General features: G+C 49.1%; 1 protein-coding gene across 1 annotated transcript in view; it reads right to left on the minus strand.

The window, feature by feature from the left end:
* Positions 1 to 13460, minus strand: part of RIMS4 (regulating synaptic membrane exocytosis 4) — a 50731-nt gene extending 37271 nt beyond the window's left edge. Inside the window, exon 1 of the mRNA XM_090286452.1 lies at positions 13364 to 13460. Coding sequence (XP_090142578.1) covers positions 13364 to 13460 — 97 coding nt within the window. The remainder of the gene's footprint in view (positions 1 to 13363) is intronic.
* Positions 13461 to 24508: the final 11048 nt, after the last annotated feature.

Raw genomic sequence — 24508 nt, forward strand, 5'->3', positions numbered from 1 at the left:
ACCTTTAACGAAAGAGTGGTTTTCCTTTATTTTTTATTTTATTTTATTTTTTAAAGACATAGACATTCCCCTCTGGAGAGAAATTATGGGTTTCAAGAGTTCTTGACAAAGAGCTTCATTCCAGAAATATAAAGCCGGCATTTTAAATTTGGTTCTTATTCACTACTGGAAAGTATTAGAATGAAGATTACAAATTTAATAATGTAACACGGCAGGAATTGGCTCGGCCTCGTCTCCAGGAGAGTAATTTGTTCCTGCCTTCAAACTGGCACTTCCCAGCCTCCCAGCGTCACCGGGCCAGCCTGGGGACATGCTCCTGACATTTTCGTGTCTTGTGCTCTGGCCCACGCAGCCAGTCTAGACACCAGGTCATCATCATCACCGTGGTCTGTGGATTCCATGCCCACGGGGTCAGACTCATTTGGGGACAGTAGATAACCAAAGCGAGCCATTCTTGGCTCCATTCTTTCCACCTGCAGTCAAAGGTCTTTGCAAACCCCAGCTCTGAGTCTGTCCCTTCACTGCTAAAACCCCAACAGGGGCTTAACTGTCCTTAAGCTCAAGTCCAAGAGACTTGACTTTGATGATCTCCTATAGTCCGGTCCTGCTATTCCCCCACCCACACGATCCTTTCCCTGAGCTTTCAAAATCCTGTATGCCCCCCCGCAGGGCTTCTGCACACCTGCTAATAATAGGAACTAAGTTAACAGAGCACTGCCTGTGTGCCAGGCACTGTTCTCGCCCCTACCCTGTGTGGCAGGCAGTATAGCACAGCGGTTAAGCTCAGACTCTGGAGCCAGACAGCTGAGTTGGAATCCTGCCTCTGACCCATACTGACAACGTCATCTTGGACAACATACATAACCTCTCTGTGCCTTTTTCCTCATCTATCAACAGGGACGGTGATAGTACCTACCTCCGGAGTAGCTGCGAGGCCTGAACAAGTTAGTGGAGGTGGTGCATCAGAACGTGGTGGGCACTGCGTGTTGATCATCATTACTGTATCCCCATTTTACAGCGAGAGGAACAGAAGCACCGAGTGATTAAACAACGTGGTTAAGCTCACATAACTCCAGTGGGAGTGTGGGCTCCAGATCCTGAAGGCCCTCAATTTTCACCATGAGACATTCATTGTAAAAAAATTAGGAAAATATAAAAAAGCGCCAACTAGAAGGAAGAAACTACCCATAATTCTGCCATGCAGAAGTACTGTAATTATAGTTAATATTTCCATCTGTGCGCATGCCTCTGTGTGTGTGTGTGTGCGTGTGTGTGAGAGAGAGAGAGAGAGAGGAGGGAAGGGGAGAGACACACAGACTGAGAGAATCCAGGATTTGAACACACACACACACACGCACACACACGCACACACCCCAATAACTGAATCCCAAAGCCACGCTCTCAGCATTATGGCACCTGGTCCTACTTCCCTGCATTCACTCAGCCAACTCTACTCATCCCTTAGGTCTCAGTTTAGCTCCCCCTTCCCCTGCTGGGCCCCCTAAGCCCAGACAGGTGAGTTCTCCCAGCTCCAGCCTCTCTGGCTCCCCTCAGTTGTCTTATATGACACGCATCACAGCAGTACTCCCGCCAGATTATAAACGCCATGCGGGCAAAGACTGAGCTCACCTTGGGTCACCAGCACCTAGAGTAGGACCTGGCCATCAGCAACTACTGGAGGAAGACGGAAAAATGGAGGGGGAAGGAGAGTGGGAGGGAGAAGAAATGGGAAGGAGAGACAGGTTTGGGATTCAGCTTCACCTTTTAGCTCCAAGTCATTTGTGCCCTGGGTGAAATGCAGATGAGAATCACACAGTCCCTGACCTGGAGCGACTCACAGTGTGGCAGTGGAAAAGTCGTAGAAGCTGGTGTGAAAATGCTCCTGCTCCCTCGCTCCTGGGGTGCATGTTATACAGCAGGGTCTGGAAACTATGGCCCATGAGCTAAATCCAGCTCACTGCCCAGTTTTGTAAATAAAGTTTTATTAGAACACAGCCTCATCTAGCAGTTACATACTGTCTGGGGCAGCTTTTGTGCTCCAACTGCATAATTGAGCAATTGCAAAAGAGATCTACTGGCCCTCAAAGACAGAACTATCCACTGTCTGGTCCTACATAGAAGTTTGCCAAGTCTCATTCCACAGCCTCCCAGAAGCCCCCAGCAAGGCTCAGCTCAGCTGATCTCAGTCATACTGGCAGTACAGAATGTTAAAAGGCCACAAGTGTTGGAGGCAGACCTGGGTCTGAAGCCCTTCTTAGCCTTCACCAGCCGTGTGACCTTGGTCAAGACAAGAGCTCATCAAGACACTCGGTTCTTCCAGCCCACCAAATGCAATGATCACATACACCTCTGCGGAGAGGGTGACCAAAAATAGCAATTTCAGCACAGAGTGGGCCACACCTGCTCTCCCCAGGCCCCAAGAGAGCACATGGGTGGACCCGACCCAGCCAGATCCCCTTTACCAAGCAGGAGTATCTGTGAGTATCTGCTGTATCTACGGGTTCTGGCTCACAGCTGCCCCTTCTTTGGAGAACTGATGGGAGCTGCCTTGCCCAACAGTTATGACCCCACCCCCAGCCTAGGGGACTGCCCAGAGCCAATGACTGCCTGGTGCAGAAATACAGAAGGCCGGTCAACTCTGTGAGGCCACCCGCTCTCTAGAACGTCCCCCGGATCAGGCTGAGGCTAGCCTGCAGCCGAGGGCCCATCGCTAGCTGCTGCTTTTCCTGCCCAGCCCGCGTCCCTCTCACCCTCCCATGCACCTCACCTGAGAGCATGCGCACAGCAATATCACCTGCACGTAAACCTGTCTCAGGCTGAGACGATGGGAACAAGCGGGAAGAGTTCTCCCATCTTCTGTATTCTTTGAACTTGAAGACCGATGGGAGGAGTCTAAGAACACCATGAAGGCATACCTCAGAGATACTTTATTGTTCGGTTCACAATAAAGATTCACAAAAAAGCAAGTTGTAATCTTTCTGCTGGTGGAGGGACTTCAATTTGCAAAAACAAAAACAAAAACAAACAACGCAACATCTGTGGAGCGCAATGAAGCGAAGCGCAATAAGCCGAGGTGGGCCTGTACATGTTTATTTCTCCCTCGTTGGCGGCACCCACCTGACTCCCAGCCCTCAGCACACCCAACACCACCTGGACAGAAGTGGGGCCAGATGGTTTGGGTGTGGGTTGGCCTGGGACTGGGTAGGCCCCAGAGGCACCTGGTCCAATCTTGATGCTGGGCCCAGGCAGATGAAAGGTGTTTCTCTAGACATTGGCTGAATAATTAATTTAATTACAGGCTCCAATTAGTGACACATTCTCCCACCCACTCCCAGGGTGACTCCAGGTGGCATTTTCCGGGGACACCAAATGCTGGTAATGTAGCATGCAGACTTGAAGCCTCGGGTTCTGACAGGGTCTAGGGTGGTTGCTTGGGACAACTCAGGGGAGAGAAAAAGGTCCTGGCAGGGAGTCAAGAAACATGGGTTCTATTCTTGGCTTTGCCGAGACCTGCTGTGAGGCTTTGGACAGCCTGTGGGATCCCTCTTTGGGCTCCGAGTGAAGATGAGTGGAGGACCTCAGAGAGGCTTCCCCTTGACAGCGCTTAGATAGTGACAGCTAATACTTCTGACACACTTTTACTGCGTGCGGGCTCTCTACAATGCGCTTCACAAATATTTACTCATTTAATCCTCATGACACCTTCAAGGCAGGGAGGGGCTATTATTAGACCATTTTACAACTGAGGAAACCGAGGCTCAGAGAAGTTAAGTAACTTGCTCAGGGTCACACAGCCAGTAAGTGGCAAAGCCAGGATTCAAACCCAGGCCATCTGGCTGTGGAGATTGTATTGTAACCACCACCATGCCAAACTGCCTCATAACCTGACTATTCTTGAACCCTCAGTGTCTGGCACAGGGCTTGGCACTACCCCAAGTGCTTAATTATCTACTTGTGCTTTTAAAATGTTCTGCCATCTGCATGTGCTACCTAATCCAAATAATACTCTTCTAAAAATTATTCAGTGACCAATCAGCCAAGGATCAGCTAGAGAGAAACTCTGGCAGCAGGGGACACACTCTGGGGATGAAAGTGACAGTGGAGGAGCTATAGCAGAGTAGGGGGGGGTGACTCCAAAGGAGGAGCTAGGGGACCTGGACAAGTGTCCTCTGTTTTCTGGAGCCCTCTAGTTGTATCTCAACCAAGCCCACCAGACCCTCGCTCTGCAAATAGAGATTATGAGGCCTAAAAGACAAAGGGAAGTGGCTGGAGGAGACACTGAGGGTCAGGAGTTTTGCAGAGACTTCTTCTCCTGACCCCTAATGCAGCCTCTTGGGCTCCATGGGATACACAGTAAACACCAAAGACCCAGACCACAGCCAGCACCCAACCCCAGGCAGCGCACTCCCATTACCCCTCCCTTCCTGCACCCAGGAAGTCTACAGTAGCAGGAAAGGCAGCAGCTCCCACTTCCTGGATGTGTTCTAATTCTCACGAGGCAGGAGTTATTCACGCCATTTTGTGAAGGCCAAGGCCCAGAACAGTTACACACCATAGTGAAGAGACAGAAGCCAGTACCGGGCGGAGGCTCAGACCCAGGTTAGGGGCCTCCAAAGTCCGTGCTCCTTTGCTCCCCACGTCATCCCTCTTGGAGAGTTATTTCCCACCTGGAAACGTCATCAATGCCTTTGTCTTCACACTCTGAGTGTTATAAGTCTGGATGGGAATCTTATCACATGATAAGGTTCGTCTCTGCTGCCTCCAACCTGAGCTAAATCTCAACCTTTCCTAGAAAATTACCAGCAACCCCTTTCCAAGAAACATCTAAATAAACTGACTCAGTCAGCTCCCCCGATAGCATTTCCCAGCATTTTGCCCCTCTGTATGGATAATTCCTTATTCCTTTGGTTTACTTCTGCCCAGAGAAGCTTGTCCTCAGATGAACCTCCTGGTTTTCACAGATAACCCTGCCTTTCCCCAGCGCAAGAAAGGGGCTGTGTCCTGGTCCCTCTAGTAAAAGGTACCAGACTTGAACTCCTCAGAATGCCCAGAGTCTGAGTCCTCTAGCTCACAAAAGGATCTTACGGCCTGCTGTATTCTTCATGCCTATTCATTTAGCATTTCTGCAAATGAAGACTTTATTTGTGGGGTCCTACACCTTAAACTTGGTGCAAAGCAGGGCAGCAGCTGAGGCTCATTTGATCTGAGACCATGTGATAAGAACAGAAGCACCTGAAGACTATATCTGAATGCTGACTCTGATACCCAATGTCCCAGCATCTAAAACACAGGTAGCCAGGAGACAGCCCATCTTCATTTCTCTCCAGCTTTTTTCTCTAACCCAGTGGTTCTCAATATAAGGTTCCTGGGCCAGCAGCATCAGTATCAGCATCACTGGGGAACTTGTTAGAAATGAGATTTTCAGGTCCCACTCCAAACTGAATGAGAAACTCTGGGGTGGGGCCCAGCAATCTGTGTTTTAACAAGCTCCCTAGATGATTCTTTCCCATTAAAACTGACAGTAATAACCACAACTGCAGCAGCTACCACTAACTGAGCATCTACTATGTGCCCAGCATTAAACGCAATCTCATTAGGCCTCACAGCTGAGGAAATCTTAATTCCACATGCTTGGCTCTGGGGAAGGTACGTTTTGTGCATTATGTCATTTATTCCTCACAATCACCCTTTGAAGAACTTACTATATCATTCTCATGCTCCCATTTTACTGGTGAGAAAATTGAGCCCCAGACAGCTGAAGCCACTTGCTCAAGGTCACATGATTTAGAAGTGGCCGAGGCAAGATGAAAAACCAGATCTGTTGGATTCCAAAGCCATGTTCTTTCTATCCCACCATGGAAACTCTCCAGGGTCTTTCACAGCTACGTCAGCCCCGAAGCTTTACAGCTGGGTCAGGTGAGATTCGAGAAGGGGAACAGGGTAGGCAGGGTGGGCCCTGCCCGGACCTCCTCCCCGCTACAATGTGAAAGGAAGCCACATGGTGCACTCAGGAACAGCCATGTCTAAGGAACAAAAAAGGCAGGGGCTCAGGAAGCTTGTTCTCAGCTTCTCTCTGACTTCACCCAGCTTGGGGCGGGGGGAGCTTTTCTCTTCCCACTCTGGACCCCAGTTTCCCCACCTGGTGTTATTATCATTGTCTACAAGACTGAGTGGTCTACCCCCAGTTTACTTCTCTGGCCTCGTCTCCCCTCACCTACTATATAACTATGTTGGTCTGTTGCTGTTCCCTGAACACCCAAACTCACACTGACCTCAGGGCCTTTGCACCAACTACTCTCTGCCTGGATCACTCTAGGCTCTCATATTTCCACTGCTTTCTCTCTGTCATTCAGGCCACAACTCAAATGTCCCCTCCTCAGTGAGCCTTCCCTGACTACGTTACTTAATGTTGTCTCTTATCCCATTAGCCTGTTCTACTTTCATTCCACTTAACACAATCTGAAATTATTTATTTTTTCATTGCTTACTTGTTTATTGTCTGTCTCCCCCAACCCCAGAACATAAGTCCAGGAGGGCAGAAACCGTGTCTACCTTGTTCCCCGATATACCCCCAGTATCCATTCAGCGCTGAGCAGCTCATTAAATATTAGTTGAATGAAGAAATACCAAAGGAGAAAACTCAGACTCAGAGGCCAGAGTCCTAGATCCTTAACATGTGACCCTGGCAAAGCCACTTTGCCTCCGTGAGCCTCAGTTTCCCTCTCTGCCTAGTGAGGAGAATGGACTGGATGCTCTCTAAGCATCTCTCTAAGACTGCCAGTCTTGGAAAGCCAGGCCTGGAACCTGCCCAGTTGGTCCATCCAGAAGAAGCAGCTGCCCAGCCATGCCGTCCTCTCACACCCCCTTTGCAGGAACTGTTCATGAAGTGCGCACGGCTAAATGCAGTTACAATTACGGGGGCTAAGAATAAGGCGCTGACATCAGCCTCTCAGTTTCTCAGTGAATCAGAAGGGGAGGGGGGAGGCAGAAGGAAAGGGGAGGGGGCATGGCACTCTGGAGCTGTCAAGTGGAAATAGCACAGCGTTAAATATAATCCAGCACTGGCCTACATCAGTCTGGAGAGGCAGGTGATGGCTGCCCCCCAGGGCCAGGGCAGACAACTGGATTCTTCAAGGAGGCCAGGCAGCCCCGTGATGGGAAACATCCAGGAACTGATGGCCAGGAAGGCACTCCAGGGGGCTGGGGAAAATTGAGATGGGATGGCAGACCCTAAAGGGGTGCATTGCATGTGAACAGGTCCCCACACCACAGCCTCTGCCACTCACTGTGTTGGTAGCTCAAGCACAACCCGAGGGCTTGCACAGCTCCTTCCAACCTGGAATCTCCTTTCATGCCGAGAGGTAGAGGGTGGCCTCTGGAGGCAAACACATCTGGGTCTGAATCACCACCTTGCAAGCCAAGAGAGTTCAACTACTCCAAGCTGCCTGGCTTTTCCTCATCTGCCAAGTGGGTGCATCTGCAACAGTAGCTACCTTCTGATTGCTATAGGATCCGGCGAGATCGTGGAAAGCACTGAGCACAGCCAAGCACCCTTTCAATCTTTTTATTTGTATAATCCTCAGAGATGCTCAGGCAAGGAGAATTAACCTTTTTTCTTTTTCCCCGAATAAGGAAACTGAGGCCCCAGAGCCAAAGAGAAGTCAAATCCAAACCCTAGGGAATAAACTGGGCTGGGGAGGGAGAGAACTCCAGTGCGGGTGGTCAGTCTTTCCAGGAGAGGAGAGGGTGGGAGGTGGAGCTCTGATTGTAGGAGGACTGCCTGTACCCCTTGGGGGGAGGAGGCAGGGAACAGATTACAGTGGGGAGATGCCTGTGCCCTTTTGAGCACAGTCTCCAAAACTGCCACGTTTCTAACAAGTCTTTAAAAACATGCTCAAGTGATGGTGGTCAAGCCCTAAAGAGAAGATGTAAGACGAGGCAAACCAAGAGAAAGGCCCTGAGGCAGAAGAGGTCAGCTGACAAGGAGGCTCTCTTACGTCCTCGTCCTCGCTCTCCTGCACTCCTCGCCTGCCCTCACTCAGCCTCAGCTGGAGCTACTGCCTTTGGGATGGAGGTGGGTGGGGAGTGGGGCAGCATCAGCCTCAAGGACATCAAAGCGGACGGACCACCCCTTCCGCCTTCCCCCTTCCCACCAGACAGAACCAAGTGGGCCTCTGGCAGCAGCAAAGGCAAGGAAGCTGGAGCCATGAGTCTGGCAGCTTGGGGACAGGAAAGAGGAGATGCCTGAGGGAGAGAGAATTTAAGAAAAGAGCTCTAACAACATCTGAGCAGATCCTCTTGCCAGTGATCTGTGCAGTGGGGGAAGGGGTGAGTCCTCATGCACCTGGTGTTTCTGAGATACTTCTTTCAGGGTAACTGGATTAAGATAAAGCAGTTTGGGGCCATATTCCCACCCCGTCCCATGGCCTCAACTATGGGAATAATTGCTTCAGTCCTTTACCGTGACTCAGTTATCCAAATCTAGAAGAGTTCTACCCAACTCCCAGCACACAAAGGGAATGACTGCACTTGGTGGTAAACTGGGATTGGGGGAGGGGGGGGGACAGGAGTGGCCTGCCCTAGGGATGAGGGTGGAAATGGAGGGTTCAAAACCTCAACTCATGCCCTCAAGCGGCCCTAACCCAAAAGGATATTTTAAGGCCTCCCCCTCACCATTTCCTCGTATCCATCCAGCCCCCCTCTAGGGCTGAAGCACTCTGTTCCATCTCAGGGGGAAGGGGTGGAACAGCAGGACATTTTGTTCCCCAGAAAAAGCTCAGGTCAAATTTCAAGGACAAAAGTTAGCACTTGGTCTGGGAAAGAAAACTCTGCCAAATGGAATAAATGGGAGAGGGAGGGGATTGGAGCTTGGATTCTTCCTGCCGGGATCTGTCTGGCAGGATATGGGTACTGTCTCTGCCCCACAACCCAGGTGAAGTAACTCAGGCTACCTCCTTCCATTTCCCCTCTGTCCAAAAAGAAGGGGAGGGGACTTCGGGTACGTGTTTGTGGAACCCATCCACCATGCCACCCCACCCACCAGATTTGGCCTGAGCAGAAGAGGGAGGTGCCATAAAGGGTTTTCCAGCCCAGAGATGTGGCCAGAGCCGCTAGGAAAGAGACCGGTAGACAGCCCGTGTTGCCATGGCAACTTCCTCCCTGCGCTAGATGGAAGCATCCTACAGGCAAATCAGAGCTGGCTGCTCTAGCTTCTCCGCCCCTCTCCCGGGAGGGGGAGAACTGGACGCCAAAACCACTTGGTCAGACTCAGGGACATCATCCTCAATTCCAGACCCTGCTCTAACAAACCCCTTTGGTATTTGCTGGAAACTGGAGACACCCCTAACTCTTAGCTGTGCCCCAAGGCACAGTGGCAGGGCTGATTGTACATGTGATGAAAATGAACTGTTCAGGAAGAACAGGGACATGGGGAGCTGGACTGCTCCTCACCCTCTTGTTCCGCATGCAAGTCCCCCAAATCCCCATCTTTAAACCAATTCCAAGAAGGGGGGCTCAGCTCTGCCTTAAGAGCTGTAGCAATGCAATAAAATCAGCTCATTAAAAATGATAAAAGCTAACATTTTTGAGAATCAGATTTTCCCCTTCCCCAAACCCACAGATTCTTTTTTATAGTCCTGCTCAGAAACATATCTTATTTGGTAATAAGACAGATAATAGCTACCAGGTACACAAGCCTACCTGGTGCCAGGTACTGACTGTAGGAAGCCCTTTGCGTAGCACTAACAGCATAATAATGAAAAGCAGAGATGCCTGAGTCAGATTGTTCAAGTTCAAATCCTAACTCCCTCACTTCCTGGTTGACTGACCTTGAAGGAATACTCTCTCTGTGCCTCGATTTTCTCATCTGAAAATGGGGAGGTTAAATGTTAATTTTATAGGGTTGCTACGAGGAAAGAATTAAGGTAATATATTTAAAGTACCTAAGAAGATGCCTAGTCAAAAGTAATCATTTTTAAAACATTGAGCTTATGTGGTCAGTGCTATTATTTTCTTTACCATAAAGATGAGAAAGCCGAGGCCCCTCGTCTAACTCCTCCCCACCACCCTCCCCAACTATAAACCCAGTGCCAGCAAGGCTGAGCGAGGGAGACAGACGCAAAAATGGTCCCAAGCACAGACCTCTCTAAAACCCCAGCATCTTTGTGAAAAGGAGCAAAAGCATAAGGAAGGAGTTCTGAGTGTGCAAGGGAAGGTGCTCCTTGAGAGGAATTCTAGGGATCTGCAATGACTGGCATCTGAGCCCGAGGGTGGCTGGGAGGGGGTGGAAGGAAGGGCAGCTTCTTTTGCCCACAGAATGTCCAAACCTCCCGAGCCCAAGACAGGAAGGTGCTCTGGCCCAGATGAGGCTAATGAAACAATCTCCTCCTCACATGATTTCTCAGGAAACCAGCTAAAGGGTGGCATGGAAGCCCTGGAAGCCCTGAAGATGTCTCTGGCTTGATCTGGTTGATGGAAAAGATGACTTTGACAGGAGTCAGGAGCAGCAAAAAGGGGGAGGCACCTAGATGAGCCAGAGGCCCTTCAGGGACACACTTCTGAGCCATCGCGGAGACCTGGGGAACAGAGGGGAGGGAGCAGAGGATGACGGAGTGAAGCCGGTTCAGACAGACCTCCTCCTGAAGCAGTGTCTGTCCAGTATCTGAGAGATTATTCAAGCTGCTTTTAGAAATTAGTTCAGGACGATGCTGTTCGAAAAGAATAAATCCAAAAGGCTTTTTTTAGGAGAAAATTAATGACTTTGAGGAGAACCAGGGAAATTAAGCACCAAGACAACGCTCCCTACTTCTGATTTTCGCTAGACACTCATTAGTCTTCCGGAAACGAAACTTGACTTTCTCCCACCTCGCTCCCCGCTCCCAAACTTGAGGCAGCCTTAAGAGGAACAGTGAGCATGAGAAGCCCAAACCAAACTCTTGGTTGTCAGCTGCTCCCTGGGGCCTCCTCACCTGGGAACCATTTTCTACAGAGCAAGATTTGGCTTTTTCAGAGAGAGGGCTAGTAGTTTACTGGAAAGAGAACGTGATTTTAGTCTTAGCTCTGTGCCTGCCTCATTGGGTGACCTTGGGTTACATACATGCACACCGGTGCTTTAGGATCTCACACATACATTCACATTCTCATTCTCTCTCTCTCTCTCTCTCTCTCTCTCTCTCTCTCTCTCTCCCTCTCTCTCCCTCTGTCCCTCTCCCTCTCGCATTTGGGAGCAAAATAAAAAAAAGTTGGACAAGATGATTTCTAGGTCTTTTCCAAGTAAAAAACTTAAGAATTTGGAAAAAACCCTGGAAAGAACATCATGTGGACATTTTAAAATTCTCCAATATTACATGAAGTGACCTATTCTGACTTAAGGGAAATCAGAGCAAGTCACCTGTAACAAGCAATAATCACCAAGGCATCTGACACATGACATGGACATGACTGGAGAAAAATCTAACTGTCCCTGCCACAGATGCTCCTACAAACCCATATGTTTGCCCAGCCTGTGACTTGAGACCCAGGTGACCTGTTGAACTTCAGGAGAGTCCCTGACCATCAATCAAGTCAGGGGTAGGAGGGCCAACTCACCGAGGCTGGTAAGGCTCCCTCCCCTAGCCCCCATACTAGCCTGATTTCTTCTATCTGATTTTGCTCCAGTGGTGTTAGAGAGCCCCTCCATTCCCCCTCACCTTGCCCTGTCCAAATAAATACAGCATCCCTCAGCTACATCAAGGGGGCAGTTAAACCTGTGAACCTCAGTTATTTTTTTTCTGTGAAACAGTGATTCTGCAAAATGGTTTTGCAGGGACCATCTTTACCCCACCCCCATCTCTAGGTCAATAGCAAGACAGGTCTGCCAAGGGTCTGCCACACACACAACCACATTCATTCACTTGGCCAACAAATTCTTCTGGAGAACCTCTCCCCTTTTCCCCACCTGCCTCCTACTCCAGCAAGAAGATGCATGCCGTCATCACCCAAGGTTCCATCCCATGGCTTATCACATAACAGGTTGACCAGACAAAACTCCCTGCAGGCAGGGAGTCTTAAGCAGGGCCCATGGATTCCTTACAACTACACACAAATTTTTGTGGATGTGCATATGTGTATTTTTTTTTTTTTTTGAGATAGTCCATTTTTTCATCGGGTTCTCAAAAGTGTCCATGAAGCCATTTTGCTCCTCTTCACCACATATACTCCTTTTCCCTTCTGCCTCCTGACTGAATTCAAATACTCTCAGATTTTCAGCGTACAAAACACTTTTAACTCCACCCTTGTGTCTGAGGCACTGTCACCCCATTTTACAGATAAGGATACCGAGGCTAGGAGTGGCACGACTTGCTCAAGGTCACAGCTAATAAGTAGAGAAGCAAGGCTGGAACCTGATTCTGACTCCCAGTCCGGCACTCTTTGGGGAACTCTCACCCAACACCTCTGGCTACCCCACCTGTTGGTGAATTCACTTCCACAGGGCAGGACCTGATTCAGAGCCCTTATGTTCCCTCTGCCCGGTCCCAGGGCCCCGAAGATCAGATTTCCCTACGGTTTCCTCCCCTCGGGCTCTGGCTGAGGTTGCGCGCAAGCCAGGTTGCCAGAGGTTCGGGCCGCTGGATGGTGCCCGGGTTCGGCCCTCCCAGAAGGGCTTCTCCAGGGACAAGAGCGCCCAGGGTCAGGGGCACACTCGGGAGAGCGCGCAGGTGTAGAGTTGGCGCCGCCCTACGTCTACCTCCAGGACCAGCGAGCTGGAAAGGAGAAGATAGGCCATCACCGGGCCAGCTCCCCTACTCCACCCCCGGGGTTCGCTCCAGTCTGATAAAAAAAAAACAGGAGTCCGGAGACCCCGCCTCTAGGAGAAGTGGAGAAGAGACAACTAGAGTACTAGGGACCTTGGCCGCAGGGCAGGGGGTCTAGGGCAGGGAGCCTCTGGATGCAGCCAAGACAAAGATGGAGAGTTAAGGTCTGCGCGCCACCTCCAATGGCGGGGATGGAGGGGGGGCGCGTCGGAGCCCCGCGGTTTGAGGAGCGGGTACACACAAGAGGTTCAGGAAAGGTGATAGTTCCGATCCAGGGACAAGACAGGGGGCACCCAGTAGGTGCAGGTGAGTAGGGAGAGCTGGGTCCCGGCGACTAAAGGACCCACCTGCGGGAAAGGAGTGAATGAATGCAGAGGGTCTAGGGGTCCCTAAGGGGCGGCGGAAGGCTAAAAGATACCGCCTCCTGGAAACCCGAGGGTCCCGTGGGTGGGAAAGGAGACCCTAGGGCACATCCTCGGGAGGGGTTGGGGGTGGGGAAGAGGGAGAAGCCACCTCTAAGGGAGCACCGGGTCGGGGAGGGGTCCTCTGGATTTGACTGCCTGGAAGCTTACCCGCGTCCTCATCATCGAAGGAGTTCATGCACGGGAAGTAGATGGCCAGCGCCTCGAAGGAGGCAGACAGGCTGAGGCGGCTCTGCGAGCGCTCCATGCCGCCGCCGGCGCCGGGCGCCTCGGCCGCGGCGGCGGCGGCGGGCGGCTTGGGCAGCTTGGCCGCCCCATTCTTGACGCGGAGTACAGCGCGCGGCGTGGTGGCGGCGGCCCGGGGCCAGGCCGGGGCTCCGCGGCGAGGCTGGCGGGGGGCGCTTGGGCCGGCGGACGGGAGGGCCGGGAGCTGGCGGTGCGCGGAGCTCGAGGCGCGCTGCGCTCCCGGTGGCGGTGGCGCAGGCGGTGGCGGCGGTGGCGGCGCAGCGCGCTCTGGCCCGCGGCGCCCCCCGCCGGCCGCGCAGGGCGGGCTCGGAGCCGGCGCCGCAGCCAATGGGCGCCGCCCGGGAGAGGGGGTGCCGCGCACCGGGGCGTGGGAGCCTGGAGGGCTCAGGCGGGGCCTCCCCGCCGCCCGGAGCCCAGCAGGTGTGTGCCGCAGGGACCGGTGCGCCGGGCTGCTTCCGACCGGATCCCATGGCCGTGCCCTAACCTCATTCTGGCCCTGATGGAGGCATCCAGTCACCCACCGACACAGGCCTCACCCAGGGACACAGACACTCTCAGAAAGGACACACTCGGAGCGACCAGCAGGCATGACCCTCAGATTCACTCTTGCACCCACGGAAGACCTCAGACAGGCACCCACTCTATTGCATCCGCTCTGCAAAGTACACCACAGTCACCCTCACTCATGGAGACACTTGCCAAACCAACCAAAGACTCCAGACACCCCAAGACTCACAGTTGGATACAACTAAGAGACACCCTCAGACTCACACAGACCCACTCAGGTAGATACAACCATGGACACACACAGACTCACATCCAGAGACTCGCAGACACGCACAGTGTGACAAGCATGGACAGCCTTGGCCACACTGTGAGACCCTCAGATCCTACACAAACCCACAGGGAAGTTCAGACGGGCACACACACTCATGCACCCAGGCTACGCACGGACACCCTAGAATCCACACACACCGGCACCCATAGACTCGATTGACATACACAGAGCTACTCAGCCCACTCCTCCTGCCATGGCTCCCTCAGCACTGGTTCACACACACACACAAACATTGGCAAACACTGTCAGACTCACACACAGTCACCCTCGGGCACAGACGTCAGGGAGAGACACTCAGACACACTTCAGTGGGCACACACATGCTCCCACTGAGGCACAGCCACACACAGACTTAGTCCCTCCCAGTGACAGGTAGATTGTGATGCACAGGCTCACTTAGACTCACACATGATGAGACACATTAGCCAAGCTCACAAGCTCACATGGACACGCCCATGTATACACCTTCAGGGACTTGCACTCAGAGCTCCTGAGATGAACACAATCACAATTGGAAACGGGAGCTCCATTCTCTGGCCTTGACCAGGACCTGAGGTCCCCACCCAGTCAGGCCCCAGACGTCTAGGGTCTACCAGCTGCTCTGACACCCTCTCTATGAAGCAGCCTGGTGAAATGGTAAAATTCCAGTCTCAGTTCCACCTGTAGCACTATCCTGTGTGACCTAGGGCAAAGCCTGTTCCCTCATCTGTACGATACAGATGGGACCCTCCATTTTGAATGTTTGTGTGGATTAAGTAAAATAAGTTCCTACTGTTGCATAACAAACTGTGAGGCTTAAAAACAATGCCCACTTATTAGTTTACAATTCCGTAGGTCAGAAGTCTGAGCAGGCTCAACTGGGTTCTCTGCTTAGGCCTTACAAGATATCAGCCGGACTGGGCTCTTAGCTGGAGGCTCTGGAGAAGAATCCATTTCCAAGCTCACTCAGGCTGTTGGCAAGATTTGGTTCCTTGTGGCTGTAGGACTGAGGCCCCTGTTTCCCTGCTGGCTGTCAGCTGGAATCACTCTCAGCTGCTAGAAGTGGCTCTCTGGTCTTCGCACACAGTCTTCTCCAACTTCAAGGTCATCACAAGATGTCAAATACATCTCATGTTTTGACTCTCTAACCTTCCTTCTGCTTACTAACATGAGAAAACTTTACTTTTAAAGTACTCTTGTGATTCAATTAAGTCCTCCCAGGTAATCTCCCTTTGTTATATAATATGACCTAATCACGGTAATGATATCTCATTATATCCATAAGTTTCACCCAACAGTCCAACCGGAAGGGCTGGTACCAGGGCCAGAATTTTTGAGGTCATTCTTACAGTTCTGCCTACTGCAATATGTGGCAGGTAACACCTCGTGATCCCTCCCCTCTTCCCAGGAGCCACACCTAGCCTGAAGGCAATCTTCCCCATCTTGGTCATTGGCAGTTCCATTTTCCCCATTGTCGAGGCCATAAATCTAGGAGTTGTCTCTGATTCCTCTCTTTCCCTCACCTGCCACATTCAGTTCATCAGCAGTTCCTATCAATTCTACACCCAAAATGGATCCAGACTCTGATAACTTCTCCCAACCACCCTCCTATTGCCACCCTGAGCTGAGCGCCCATCATCTCTCACCAGGAGCCTTGCAGCAGCCTCCTCCCTGGTCCTCACGCATCTGCCCTTGGCCCCTACAGCTCGTCTGCACCCAGCAGCCCGAGGGACCCTGTGAAAACCGAAGCCAGAGGCTGCATCTCCTCTGCCCAAAACCCTCCTGGAGGACTCATGAGGAATGTTGGAGACACCAGCAATGAACCAGCCTTTGCAGGGTCAGACTCCAGCTTTTCCATTTATCAGCTGAGTCCCTGCGGTGGTTTTAAAACATGTGTACGCATTCTTTGTCCTCCCATTGAGAAGTAAAGTCTATGTCCCCATCTCTTAAACTGGGTCAACCTTGGGGACTGGGTTGTAACCAGTAGAGTGCTAAAGAAGTGATATGCAGACTTCTGAAGCTAGGTCAGGAAGCGTCCTGCCGCTTCTTTATGGCTCACTCAGGCAGGTTACCCACTCAGTAGAAAGCCAGGCTCCACGTAAGAAGTCTGACTGCCCCCTGAGACGGTTATGCTGGAGAGGCCACAGCAAGCGCTGCTGACCTCCTCGCTGACAGCCAGCACCAACTATTAGGCATGTGAGTGAGTGATCTTGGGTGTCCCACTTTGACGCAGCCCCGGCTGACATCTGGTGGCAACAGCACGAGAGAGCCCTCCCCAAACTCCCGACCCACAGAATAAATGGTGGTGGTTTTACACCACTCACTTTTGGGATGATGCTATCTGCCACAGTGGAATAGGAACCTTGAGCAAGTGAATGAACCTCTCTGGGCCTCGGTTTCTTCAGTCGTAAAATGGGGACGGTGCCTCACAGCGTGTCCTCATTGACCGAGGAATACATAAATGTGGCATTCTCAGAACAGGGCCCAAACACAGTAAGTGCTCTGCAAGTCTGAGCTCCTACCACCAAGCGCAGGACAGCCCCCCTCTGCCAGAGGCAGCCGTCCAGCACTGGAAGGACCTGAAAGGCCATCTAACGCCCTCTTCTGGAAGAGAGGGAGACTGAGGCCCGGAAGACAGAAGACACAGGGACTGCCTAACACTGCGTCACACACTGGGGCAAAGCTCATTACAGGACAGAAGCCTCCTGAGCCACTGCTTTCCCTGCTGTGCTCCAGGTTGCCGACTCACCTGGCCACAGTGGCAGGGGGTCCCCAAAGCTGACAGTGTGGAGTAGGAAAGGCAACCAGTGAAGCTGACTTGGATTCTGGCCAGCAACATAGGCAGTGGACTGCCAGGGCGTTCTCCCCTTTCTTGGTTAGCTCATGACTACGATTCCACCAGTAGAGTTTTGCACCCATAAGCTTAAATCTTTGATCCCTTGTAAATATGTAATTTCCCCATGGGAAATCAGTTTCCACCATTTGCTCCTGAGTATGAGTAATGAGTTCTAAAACAAACTTGACGGTAGGGGATGCTTGAGGTGGTGGGTGGGGGAAGTGGTGGGTGCAGAAGAGGGGAGGGTGAGAAATCAGGGAGACGGGGATGCCAAGGGCCATTCAGCTGCATGGATTGGAGATGAAGAGGCAATGCCTGCCTTGGGTGTGTCTGTTCTTATTTTAGCTGTGTGACCTTGGGGAGGTTCCCTCAGGGTTCTCATCAAAAACTGAGTGTAATCACCGTACGAGTTCACTTACGGGTAGAATCTAATGAACAAAATAAATGAACAAAATCGAAACAGACTCACAGATGCAGAGAACAGACTGAGGGTTGCCTGATGAGAGTGGGGGTTGGGGTGATGAGTGGGAAAGGTAAAGGGATTAAGGTGCACAGATTGGTCGGTACAAAACAGTCCCAGGGATGTAAATTACAGCAGAGGGAATAGAATCAGTAATATTGTAAAATGGGGCTGGGCGGGTACTTGAATTATCAAGGGGATCGCTTTGTAAATTATATAATTGCCTAACACAGGGATTTTCAACCTTTTTTATCTCATGGCACACATAAATTAATTACTAAAATTCTGCTGCACTCCAAAAAAAAAAAAAAATGTATTCTTTGCCGATCTGACAAAAAAAAAATAGGAATAATTTTGATTCATTCACACCAGACGACTCTCATTGTGCTGGCCGTTGCCATGTTTTATTTGACAATCTCAGGGAAAAGAGGTCAGTGCCCCTGACTGTGTAGTCAGGTGTTGCTTAACTTAACTTTTCGTGGCACACCCGTGCTCCTCCTGCAGCACACCTGCTGAAAATCTCGAGTCCAACCTCTGTGCTGTCTACCTGAAACTATGTACAATAATAGTGAGTATCAATTGGAATAGAAAAATCTTTAATTTTTTAAATGAATACGATTAATACTCATTTTGCAAAGTCATGGTGAAGGTTAGATGTCATGTAATAGGCACATTTATTGAATAAAAGCTTCAAGTACTACCCTCTGCCAGTCATGGTACCCAGCTCTAAGAACACAGAAATGAATAAAACAGACTTGGTCTCTGACTTCATGGCCTTTACAATCTAGCAAAATTAAATGAAGAATTATGCCAATGATCAATGACAACATTGTATAATAGTTTCATAATGATAATAATTTTAATTACAGTTGTGTTAAGTGTCATACAAGCCTTCTACCTGTGTACTTTATAGTACATGTGTGTGCACCTGCAAGTGACATGCTGCCCCCCATCTAACCCAGCCTGAGGGGATCGAGGAAGGTTTCCCTGTGGAGGTGACATTTAAGCTGAAAATGGCACCTACTGTGTGCCTGGCACTGTTCTTGGCCCTGAGGAGACACACACACACACAAACACACACACACACACACAGAGTCACTGCCTCTGCATATTCATTTTGAAATAATTCCTGGGACTGTTCTGGGAGGAATGTATTGGAGTAAATTCAGAAGTTGCCTTCCCTCTTCTCTTCAGTAAGTCCTGATTTGAACCCAAAAGCCACTGGTTGTTTTTAAAATGGGAAAGGCAGAGAAAGACTTCCCTTTGGAAAGGTGACGTGGAGGAGGTGGGGCACCAAGGCCAGATGGAAGGCTGTGGGACTTGGGTGGGAGGCAACAAGAGCGAAGGCCGAGGAGAAGGCAGGAAGGGCTGAGCCTGGGAAAGTTGCAGAGATGGCTTGAGCAGGACGAAGTCACAGACTGGACAAGTGAGGATCGGGAAGGAAAAGGGGGGGACAGAGGTACTGCCAAGCTTCGGAGCATTTGGAAAAAAAAGCACATCTGGATGGTAGCCCTCCTCTTCAGCTTCTCTCCTCTGAGATGAAGCACTGAGGGAAGTGGGCCCCAAATTATGCATAGTTAGCAAGACCCAAGCAAGTGCATTTCCAAGGAAAGTGAGAAGTGACCGGAATGTAGCTAAACCTTAACAGGGCCCAGTTTGCTGCTCTGTCAGAGAGCGGATTGATCCTGTCTGTGTTCTGTCTGCTGGGGTAGGGGTGTGTGTGTGTGTGTGTGTGTGTGTGTGTTTGTGTAAAACATGTCTGGGTATGTGTGCATGTCTCTGAATAGATGGGTGTATCTGCATATCTGCATCCTTGTCTGTGAATGACCTTGTCTCTGAGCATGTCCTTGCAAAAGTGTGTTCTTGTATTGTTTGTCCAGTCTGGCTTTAAATGCAACATGCAGCCTGGTCTTTGTATGTACTGAGGTGTGTGAGAGAAAGAGAAAGGGTGGGGGGACAGAGAGACAGAGAGAGTGCTTGTCTCTTTTCTGTGCACATGACCCACGTGTCCCAATCTCTGTGTGGCTGTGCGTCTGCTTGAGTGGGTATGTGCTGGTGTCTTCTAGTGAGAGTGTGTCCTTCTGTCTGTGTCTGCCTTACCTCTGAGTGTATTAGTCTTTGTGTGTGTGTGTGTGAGAGAGAGAGAGAGAGGGACTGGGTTGTGTTGGTTCTATTTATGTACCCATTTAAGGGTCCTATTTCTAACCATCCTAACCTTTAATTTATTCTTCCATCCATCCATCCATCCATCCATCCATTCACCCACTTACACGTTTGTCTCAAGTATACTGACATTTACTAGCTATGTAGTTATCTATTCTAGGCAAATTACTAAATTTCTCTGTGTCTCAGTTTTCTCACCTACAAAATGGGGATAATAAAGGGCAGGGAGTGGGATGGGAGAGAATTAAGTGAGATATTACATATAAAGCACTTAACATGTTGCATAGCATGTAGTAAGAGCTTACTATATTAACTATCATCATCATCATCATCATCATCATTGTGGTGGCCAGTATATTTCAGCAAATTCTCATCAACAGTTTTACTAAGAGCCACCTACCCCTGAGCTAGAAGCTGGTACAGCTCTACCTATAGCAGAGGCCATTAAGCGTTTCTGCCACCACCTTTATGTGTGACCTTGGAAAAAGCCTAGACCCAAAGAATGGACACAGTACCCTTGCCCCACCTGCCCCATGGAGCTTCTGAGTGTACCTGCACTTCAAAAACCACAAAGAGTTGTGCATAGTTATGTAGCAGGCCAGGGGGACAACCCAAAGCTTCAGAATGGCAGGGGCCTGTCCTGCATCATCTGGAGGGTCAGACAGAGCTGGGACAAAGCCAGAACCTAGAGCTTAGTCCACCATTTCCTGCTGCTGCCTTCTGGTGTCTGTTTTCCCTCTGGGGAAGCACTAATGTGCTGTGGTGGTGGGATCAAGGAAGGGTGTGGGGAATCAGGAGGCAAAGGGGGCAAGAACACACCTTCTTCTCCATGAAGAGCATCTTCTCTTACTATTTGAGGGGCTTCTGGTAAAGGAAGCAAGGAATAAAGGAAGGAAGGAAGGAAGGAAGGAAGGAAGGAAGGAAGGAAGCAAGGAAGGGAGGGAGAGAGGAAGAAGAAAAGAAAGAAAGAAAAGAAAGGAGAAAGAACTGTGTAGGGAGTGTGATTTCTGCCCCCAAAACCCATCACTTTGGACAAGGGACAGAAAGAAGGAAACAACAGATAGAAAGAGACAGAGATTAGAAAAGAAAAGGGAAACAGAGACCTAAGAGACAGGAGACAAGAGGCAGAGGCAGAGACCAGGGGGAGGGAGGGAGGGAACTGGAGGCAGGAAGTCAGAGGGAATGAAGTCAGGCTTTATTGCAGACTTGGTTTGGGCTGCTCCCAAGCAAGGGTTCGACTGTAGCAGCCTGTGCCTCAAGGGCCGCCATTCTTCTTGGTCATCCTCGACCAACGCACACACAACACACATGCACGCACGCGCGCGCACACACACACAAACTGGACTGCGATGTAAGCAAGAAATAAAATTTTATTGTTCAGAGTCACTGGGATTTCATACTTGTTGGTTATAGCAATTAGCCCTGCCTGGCTAGCACACTCACCGCAGGGTACTCGTACTTGACCTGGGAGGAGAAATTAAGGCGGGGCTCAAGGAGCCTTGTCTGGGTCATGGGCCATAAGGGGCAAAGAAAGCCAGACTGAGCAGGAAAGCAGGAGAGTGAAAAAGAACTCTGTAAAAATGAACAAAGAAAACCAGCCTTGGTGCTTGATATTTCAATTTCCAGTTCCATTTCTTCCTCTGCCCTGTCCCCATTTCTTCTTGAAATCATCTGAAACATACATAGGGGGTTGCCTACCCAAATCCATCTTCCTGCCCCTTCCTCTTTTTATTTGGGTCATTCACCCTCCACTACACAGCCATTCCTCTGCCAGTGTTTGGTGCGTGCAGATGACTCAGTTCTGAACAATGTGAGGGGAGCAAAATTTGGGGGGCAAGAAACTACTTGGAAAGATTCCCTTGCTCTTGAAAAATAGACACTTTCAGAGAAACATTACCTTTTCTATTGCTGCACATATGCTCATTGCAACCAACCAGGAGGGAGGCTAAATTAGGGCAAAGCTGAAACACAGTTCGGCAGAGCAGGTGAAAGGAAGAACCCAGATCCTTAACGATGTCATTGAGCCACCGGATTAACCAATCTTGGAGCTGCCCTACTTAGTGTCTTAGTGTGACTGCTAGCATATACACTTCATTATTGTACAATACATGCTACTCTGGGCTTTATTGTCACCAAAAGCATCCCAGTGGTTACACTCAGCTGATGGTATTTCCTGCCAATCACCTCTTTGACATTCCCCTGCCTCCCTTTAATAAAACCCCCTCCTTGTTTTGTTTTTGGAAACCACACGCAGCCAGACACCCACTTCAAGACACCTCTAAATGTAGATCTTAATGGCAGGTGTCTTTGTTTTTGATTCAGTGAAGAAAGGGGCAAACAGGAAGGTGGATGCAGTCCTCACGTTAATGCTATCATGCTGTGTATTTTATTCTATTGCCCTTTTAAAATTCTTTTTATTTATTAATTTATTATCCTCACTTGAGGACATTTTTTCACTGCTTTGAGAGAGAGAGTGAGAGAGAGAGAGAAAGAGAGAGAGAAACACCAATCAGTTGCCCCTTGTAGGCTCCCCGACCCTGGGATTGAACCCGCGACCCAGGTATGTTCCCAGACTGGGAATGGAACCCACAACTGTTCAGTGTACGGGACGGCACTCCAACCAACTGAGCCACACGGGCCAGGACTCTTGCCCTTTTTTTATTCAATCAATACTATTTTTAAGATCTGTGTTAATTTATGTAACTCTAATTTATTCATTTGAACTACTGTGTAATTTTTTTCTTCATTTAAAAAATTCATTTTCAAACTGATGTAACTGGTTGCCATCATTTTGCTATTATAAACAATGCAGTGATGACTGTCTTCGTATCTATCTCTTTATCTTTACTAGAGTTTCTATGCAGAAGTGGGACTGCTAGGTGGTAGGGTTACCAGTGTTTTTTAAATTTATTTGACTGTGACCTTCAACAGGAAATATATTTTACATCAGAATTTGGTAAGACCCCCTCCACACACATAAGTAAAACAGAAGTTCCGTGAAATAACACTAACTCGTTACGAGAAAAGCATTCTGATGTTTTATTCTATTTAATTTGACTTCCTTATTAAAATGTTGCTCACAACTTACTAAACTGATTTTATAACATATTAATGGGCCATGAGCCACAATTTGAAAAATAATGCATTAAGATATATTCAGTTTGACTAAATATTTTGAAATTTCTCTTCGGAGTGGCTACACTAATTTACAAGGCAAAGCTTCTCATTTTTCCTCCATCCTGGCCAGCACTGGATATTATCTTATTTTTGTTGTTGTTAGTCTGATGAATGTAAAGCAATATATCATTGTGGTTTTAACTGTTCTTTCTCTGGTTACTAATAAGTTAAGTTTCTCTTCATATGTCAACTCACTACTTGAGTTCCTGTGAGAGGGAGTTTGCCCATTTTTCTGTTAGATTGTCAGACTTTTTCTTGCTGAGTTCTCGCTGTGTAATTTAAGTTTCAATCCTTGACGGATTGTTGTTGCGAGTACGCTGCAAATACCTTTTCCCAGCCTGTCACTCATACATCAGTTTTATATGTGATGTCATTTATCGAAGAGAAATCCTTCAATTGTTTTCTTTAGGGTTTGGGCTTTTTGAATCTTATTTAAGAAATGAATATCATAAAAATACCCCTAATTCACTATCATAAAGATTTCCCTTTCAATATTTCACAGCTTCTTAAACCACCTGAGGCTTGCCTTTTTGTGGTGTGGATAGAATTTTATTTTTTATGTACTGTGGGGCCACTCTCCCCAACACCTTTCAAACGACCCATCCTTTCCACACCGATTTATGTTGCCACATCTATCACATACCAAACAGCCACATACGTGGCTCTGTTTCTGGATTCTTCTCTTCTGTTCCATTGGTCTATAGTTCTTGCATTACTAGCACACTGTCGAATGAGAGTTCATAATACGCCGCAATGCCTATTTGGGTGAGATCCCACCTTTGCTTTTATTTTTGAGAATAGTTGTCTTAGCTCCTTGTGGAAACTTGTTCCTCTGTGAAAGTTTTAGAATTGGTTTATCCAATTTCTCCCCCACAAATATTTAGTTAGACATATGTGAAATGACATCATTACAATGCTATGACTTACCCTCCACAAACACAGGCCATTTCTCCATTTATTCAGATCTTCTATTTATCCAGGAGATTAAACAAACAAAAAAAGAACTTCTGTAGTAGGTTGTTTTCTGGCATGCTTAGTTAATTTCTAGATAATTCACTTTCTCTCCTTCTCTCTGTCTCCCTTTTTAAAAATATTCTTCAATTTAATAGATGGAAATGGTGTCCTCTTTCAGGATAACCAGCTTTTCTGGACATTTCCTTCACGGACTTTCCTTCTGGGTCACCTCTTTGGCAAAGGATGACCCTAAAGATCTCAGAAATCCAGGCAGAACCAGGAAGGCACTAGTCAGAGGGGCAGTTAGCAAGAGTGCTAATCTACAGAAGGTGTTAAGCACCCCTGGGGCTCTAAAATAACTTTAGAGATAAAATGAGATGGAGAGAATTATATTGACCTGAATTCCTCTCAAGGATGTTACTTTGCTTATTTAAAGATGAAACTTTAAAAAAACATTTGGGGTATTGGGGAGTGAGGGGGAGATGACTTGGACTGGTAAAGGGCTTTCTAAGAAGATGGGTTTGCTTAACTGCAGGGCTCTAGTTTCATTCAGCCAGTCATGCAAATTTGGGGGCAGAGCTGAATTGCTTGTTGCCACAAGGAGTCATTCTTCTCAACTCCACCTTCATGCATCACCCAGTC

Source organism: Furipterus horrens, unplaced genomic scaffold (assembly GCF_987537825.1).
Source record: "Furipterus horrens unplaced genomic scaffold, mFurHor1.1.pri manual_scaffold_8, whole genome shotgun sequence".
Classification (NCBI taxonomy): domain Eukaryota; kingdom Metazoa; phylum Chordata; class Mammalia; order Chiroptera; family Furipteridae; genus Furipterus; species Furipterus horrens.